Source organism: Herpailurus yagouaroundi, unplaced genomic scaffold, assembly GCF_014898765.1.
Source record: "Herpailurus yagouaroundi ecotype Mexico unplaced genomic scaffold, PumYag 217, whole genome shotgun sequence".
Taxonomy (NCBI): Eukaryota; Metazoa; Chordata; class Mammalia; order Carnivora; family Felidae; genus Herpailurus; species Herpailurus yagouaroundi.
The window spans coordinates 4868097-4874096 of NW_024412448.1; the positions used below are offsets into that span (position 1 = coordinate 4868097).

Below are 6000 nucleotides of genomic sequence, written 5' to 3' on the forward strand. Positions count from 1 at the left end.
AGGGGAGGGGCAGAGAGAGAGAGGGAGACCCAGAATCGGAAGCAACTCCAGGTTCTGAGCTGTCAGCACAGAGCCCGACGTGGGGCTCGAACCCGTGAACCGTGAGATCATGACCTGAACTAAAGTCGGACGCTTAACAGACCGAGCCACCCAGGCGCCCCGAGTTTTGAACTCTTAAAGTACGTTTACAAAACGTGTGAGTTTCTCCAAGGGCACGGCGGGTCATGAGTCACCGCGCCCACCGGTGCTCAGGACTGTCCTGCCTACAGTAGTCTGTCCATCTGTGTTCGGTTGTGCCTCTGCCCCCCGCCCCCCCAGGACAGACTGTAGTCTTCGCAGAGGAGGAGGAGGCCGGCTCTGCCAGAGGGTGCCCACAAGGAACAGCTGCCTCGCCTCTTACACTCACCCTCGCAGACCCCAGCCTTCCTGTTCTCTGCTCTGTCCCATCCCTGTCCGCAGACCGCGTCTCCGCGTCTCACGTGAGGTGCGTGCTCACGTCCTTCTCTGCTGCTCTGCTTCTCTTCTTCCCCGCCCTGGCCCTCGTTTCAAAAATGTAATTCCCTAGGGGCGCCTGGGTGGCGCAGTCGGTTGAGCGTCCGACTTCAGCCAGGTCACGATCTCGCGGTCCGTGAGTTCGAGCCCCGCGTCGGGCTCTGGGCTGATGGCTCGGAGCCTGGAGCCTGTTTCCGATTCTGTGTCTCCCTCTCTCTCTGCCCCTCCCCCGTTCATGCTCTGTCTCTCTCTGTCCCAAAAATAAATAAACGTTGAAAAAAAAAATTAAAAAAAAAAATGTAATTCCCTAGGGGCGCCTGGGTGGCTCGGTGGGTTGAGCATCCGACTGGATTTCGGCTCCGGTCTTGATCCCAGGGCCGTCGTATCGAGCCCCGCGTCGGGCTCTGCGCTGACAGTGCGGAGCCTGCTTGGGATTCTCCCTCTCCCTCTCTCTGCCCCTTCCCTGCTGTGCTCATGCGCTCGCTCAAAAAATGTGTGTGTAACATACATTTCCCTGAAGTGCTGAGAGGGAAGAATTAGAACTGCGACAAGAGTTACAAGCACATCGGGGCGGGTTTTGCGCGTGGCGGGCAGGGGCTGGCTTAGGAAAAACCATTTTGTATTCATGCCCTTTCTTCTCCCGCCTTGATGTGTCACACTTGCGGCTTGATGGCGGGGGGGGGGGGGGGGCCCAGATGATACAAGGTTAGGGAGGCAGCTGCTGCGGGGCCGTCCGTTGCATTTGAGAGGCCTGTGTTCCTTCTTCTAGCGAGGCGCTTGGCCAGGGACGGGTGTCCCGGCTCCCTGCCTGCGGTGTGGACGGAGGGCGGGACTGGGACAGCGAAGCCGGTGAAAGTCCGAGCGAGCTCAGAGCCGGTCGGTAGGCGTCTCCTGCCAAGGACCGAACAGGCAGGTGGCCTTGTTGGCGGTTCCCCCTGGGGGACCCGCCCCATCAGAGCAGGTGCACGGAAGTGTGGTGCTGCGACACGGGCCTCCCTCCCGAACGAGTGGGATGTGAACCAGTGGCCTCGTGTTCCTCTCTGATGAGACAGGTTGAGGGAGCTTCCCCTGCAGATGCGTAGGCCTTGATCTGACTTGTCGAGCGCCTGGTTTAGAAACAGAAGAAGGGGCCTTTGTTCTCAGACCCGGGCACCCGACCGCTGCCCCCAGGGACGCCGGTGCCACTGGGCGGCTGTGAAACAGCTGCCCTCCCCCAGGCCCTCTGCACTGAGCGTCTGCAGAGGGGACAGGGTGTTGATGCCTTTCTCCTTCTTCTGTCACAAACTTCATTCAGAGCGGCGGGCCCCTCAGCTTCCCTGGCTTCCCTGGCTCTTCAGGAGTTAGCCTGCTGACCTGAGTCCGGGGTGCCCCTGCCTCCTGACCGCCGACGCCTACCTGCTCAGCTCCCACGTAACGGGAGTCCAGCGGCCGCCTGATGGGTTTAGTACAGAGAGGCAGAAACACCTGATCATCAGAGCCCCCAGAAGCGGGCGGTGTGGAGGGGACGCAGGGCCGGGCGTGACGTCTACAGAGCTGGGAGGGGGCTGCACACGGCCGGGGGTGAGGGGCACACAGCTGGGGGGAGCACACGTCAGAAATTCTGTCCTCACTCTTCTGTGATGGCCTTTGACCTCCGGATGGAGCGTGCCATGTCTCTATGCACGTGTTACCCCAGATCAGTTTTTCTGGAATCGATCCAGGAGCCTGTTCGGTGTCGCGGCCACGTTCCGAGGGTCACCGTCTCCAAGGATGGGGGCGTCCGTGATCTGTGTGTCTCTCCCGCTCACGGATGCCGCTGGATGTGTTGTGTGTTTCCTTGGCCACTCCAGTAGTCGAGTGCGGGTTTCTAAGGTGGGGTCCCCCAGCTGGCGAGAGGGCATCCTGGCATGAGACCTAGGTCCTTGCCTCCCGTTCTGCCCTTTCCTCTCCTACGTGCAAACAGGAACTTTGTCCCACCTTCAGGCTTTCACCCGAAGCCGTGCAGATGTTATCCTCTACCCGAGTGTCTGGGGCTCGATCATCTGAGCCCCTTGACCAGCCAGCACGTACAAAATGCCCCCAAGCCCGCCAGCCTGGTGTGAAATCCGTGCTCGTGGGAACACTGATGCCGCCTCTGAGCCAGGCTCCCTCCTCCAGGATTCCAAGTCCTCAGCCCCGGGCGTCACTTGCAAGCCCCTTGCTCCCGGGCACCCGTCTTCCTCGTCCTCCGGGGCCCCGTCCTCCGTGGCCCAAGCACCCTCCACCTCTGTGGTCTTCCTACCCAACACGGGTGTGACTTCCGACCTAGAAGGTCAGCTTGGACCCCGCGCCCTGCCCTTTGGCTACGTGCTCCTGCCTCTCGACGGCTCTGCTGGTCTCAGAGGCGCCTCAAATGCAGTGGCCCCCAGACTGAGCTCCTCCTCCTAGCGGACCTGTCCACCGGCACCCGCCTCTTCGATCTTGCCGGGCGGGTGGGTCCCCTGGCCCCTCCTGCCCAGATCCCAGGGGAACAGCCTCCTCCTCCCGTGTCCGGGGTCGCCCCCATCTCCACCCCCTCTGCCCTTGGCTGCGCGCGCCTCTCCTTCGGGTCCCGCTCACTCTCCATTGTGGTTCCCTCAAGACGCCAACCTGCAGACCCGCCACCTTGACCCTCCCAGGCCCCTCAGGCCTCCTCGGGGTCCCCGCGCGGCATCCGAAGCCCCGTGCCGTCTGCGTCCCACATCCCGAGGGATAGGCTCGCCTTCGCCTCCGTAACGACTCTGCAGAAGATCCCAGCTGCCCCTCGGCTTAGGCGCCCCCTCCTTCCCCTGAGCCCCCAAGTCCCCAGTGTCTCCCGGCCGTCACACGCACACGGTGGTCTCCTCCAGAAACCGGGAGCGGGGTGCGCGTCACATCTCTGCGTCCGGGACCAAAGCAGCGCCCGGCACCAGCGGGTCCTCGGACGTGTGCTGAGCACGTGAACCCGCAGCCGTGCAGGTGCTTGTGGGTGCAGCGCGGCCCGAAGAGCCGGGGGAGCCGCGCCCCTGACCGTGCGCTTACCCCTGACTCCACGGCACCGCCTCAGCGCTCTTCCTGTGGCGTGAGGACTGGGCCTCTGCTCTGGGAAGCGCGGGCTGAAGTAGGAACATGTGACACGAGTGACTCCCAGAGATCATTTTCCCAAAATCCCCAGGGAAGCTTCAGCAGGGGCTGGGGTCTGCGGCGACACCGGAGGGTTTCGAGCGCCGGGCGCCCCCCTCTCGAAACGCGGGAGGAGGGGAACGCGGGAAGGGAGGGGGTGGGCAGGGGCACAGAGGCGAGGGCGGCCTCCAGGGCCCCCTCCCGTTGGAGCGGCCACGCGTGCGAGGGAGCGTGAGGTGCGTCTGCGGGCACCATTCCGGCTCCTTTGCCGAGCGGACGTTGGTCGCGGGAGGAGAAAACTCCTAAGGCAGCCGACCCTGACCGCACGTCCGTCATTCGCCCGTGACAGGGAGCGAGAGGGCCCTTGCTGGCACGCGCACTCACGGTCTCTCCCTGTCTCTTTCTCTCCCCAGTCGTGCCAAGCTGACCTGGTGAAGGACAACGGTCACAAATACTTCCTGTCGGTCCTGGCGGACCCGTACATGCCAGTAAGGCTTCGTCCCCTCCCGGGACACCCTCGGGGTCCGTGTCGTCTGTCTCGCCGGCGTGTCATGCTCTGGGGTGGCCGTGGCCGGGGCTGCTCCCTGCGGGCGGGGGTGGGGGGGGCACGTCGGGGCGGGGGCGGGCGGCGTGCACCTGATGTCAGAGCCGCTCCCTCGGTGCGTCCGCGTAGGAGAGACGCGCGGCCTGGCCTGGTTGTTTCCGCTGCTCTGCCCCCCTGGCGCATCTTCTCAGCACAGCAGGAGCCGCTCTCCCTCGCACCCTGTCAGCCGCGTTAGATTAATGAGTAGATATGACAGCTCATGTGCCTCGTGAAGGTTCTGGAACACGACGAGAGGCAGATGTGCCTTATGAATCAGGAAGGAAGGCAGGGGAGGAAAGAAGAGTGTGAACGTTGACGTTCCAAGTTAGCTTATTCTGTGAGACGCTTAACGGTAGGGACCTGCGTACACGGCACCCCACGGCTGCACCGTCCCCGACTTCTGGGCTCCGTCCCTGTAGCCCCCAGCACGGCGGAGGGAACCGGAGACGTCCCAAGTCCCCTCCTCGATGTCACTTCGTCTCGCGGGCGTGTTCCGAGTATCAGCGCTCATCCCCACGGCTTTTCTAAGCTAAATGCTGGTTACAAGAAAAATCAGGAGACGTTAAAGGCTGGATCATTACAGAAAAGGCAGGTAATGCACGTGTGTCTCAACTCAAGTGTGGGAACAGCCTCATCCTTGCTGGTGCAAGCTGACACTTCACGTGAGGCCTGGAAACAGCCGCGTCCCTGCTTTTCGGGCAAGAATCCAGTTGACCAAAGGGACAAGGACACCGAAGCGGTGATCGTGGCCCAGCGGTGAGCCGAGCCGGCACACATGGGCCCCGCTTCTTTGGCTGCAAACACGTTGACGCTTTGAACCCATAGTGACATTCGAAAGAAAGAACATGGCCACCATGCCAAAAACTGAAGCGAGAAGTCTGAGGGGAACCACAGCGGGAAGGGGGCGCTGACCCTGGGGTTCCCTGTGCACACGGACCCTGGTCTGCACCCAGGACGGGCCGAGCCGCAGCACCGTAACGGACCCCTGCGGATAGGGAGCATTCGAGGCTGCCCCCCCCACCCCCCACCTCTCACCCCCCATGGGAAGGGCTCAGCAAAGGGCCCCGTTTGTCTCTCCACGTCTGGGCCGAGGTCTCTGGGGCCCTGGAAGAAGCAGAACCAAAACCCTGCAAGGCGCTTGCACGGCCCGGAGCCCGCGAGACTCAGGCCAGAGGCACAAGCCGGCTCCTGACCCGCAGGACGGAGCACTGAGCGGAGTCAGCAAACAGGAAATTAGCAGCCAAGAACCGAACGTAATAGAGTTCTCTGGAAAAGACTATAAAATCCATAAGGGTAAGTATGTTTTAGACGATTCAGTGAAACAATTTGTTGCTTTAATTAGGTCCAGAAATACACCACTGGGTTGTTTCTTCAGAAGTACTTCTGGGGCGCCTGGGTGGCGCAGTCGGTTAAGCATCCGACTTCAGCCAGGTCACGATCTCGCGGTCCTGAGTTCGAGCCCCGCGTCGGGCTCTGGGCTGATGGCTCAGAGCCTGGAGCCTGTTTCCAATTCTGTGTCTCCCTCTCTCTCTGCCCCTCGCCCGTTCATGCTGTCTCTCTCTGTCCCAAAAATAAAATAAACGTTGAAAAAAAAAAAGAAGTACTTCTGCATCTGCTATAAGGAAATGATCTATTTTTTCCTTTTTACTCATCCTCAAAAAGGACCGACTAGATTCTTTTAATCAGTAGGCAGTTTTTTGCGGGGGTCCTGTAAGCGGAAGACGCAGACATTGCCGTCCAAAGCTCCGTGGATGAATCGAACGATAGAATGGCACAGTCAGTGAGAGAATTCCTGGAGGAATCACCTGGAATGAAGCACATGAAGA

At 61.3% G+C, this 6000-nt stretch overlaps 1 protein-coding gene across 4 annotated transcripts in view; it reads left to right on the plus strand.

The window, feature by feature from the left end:
• The window catches only part of RPTOR (regulatory associated protein of MTOR complex 1), a 350527-nt gene that overhangs the window by 284945 nt on the left and 59582 nt on the right, over window positions 1-6000 (plus strand). For all 4 annotated transcript variants that reach the window (XM_040456616.1, XM_040456619.1, XM_040456617.1 and 1 more), the window contains one exon: window positions 4005-4079. In XM_040456616.1, coding sequence (XP_040312550.1) covers window positions 4005-4079 — 75 coding nt within the window. The remainder of the gene's footprint in view (window positions 1-4004; window positions 4080-6000) is intronic.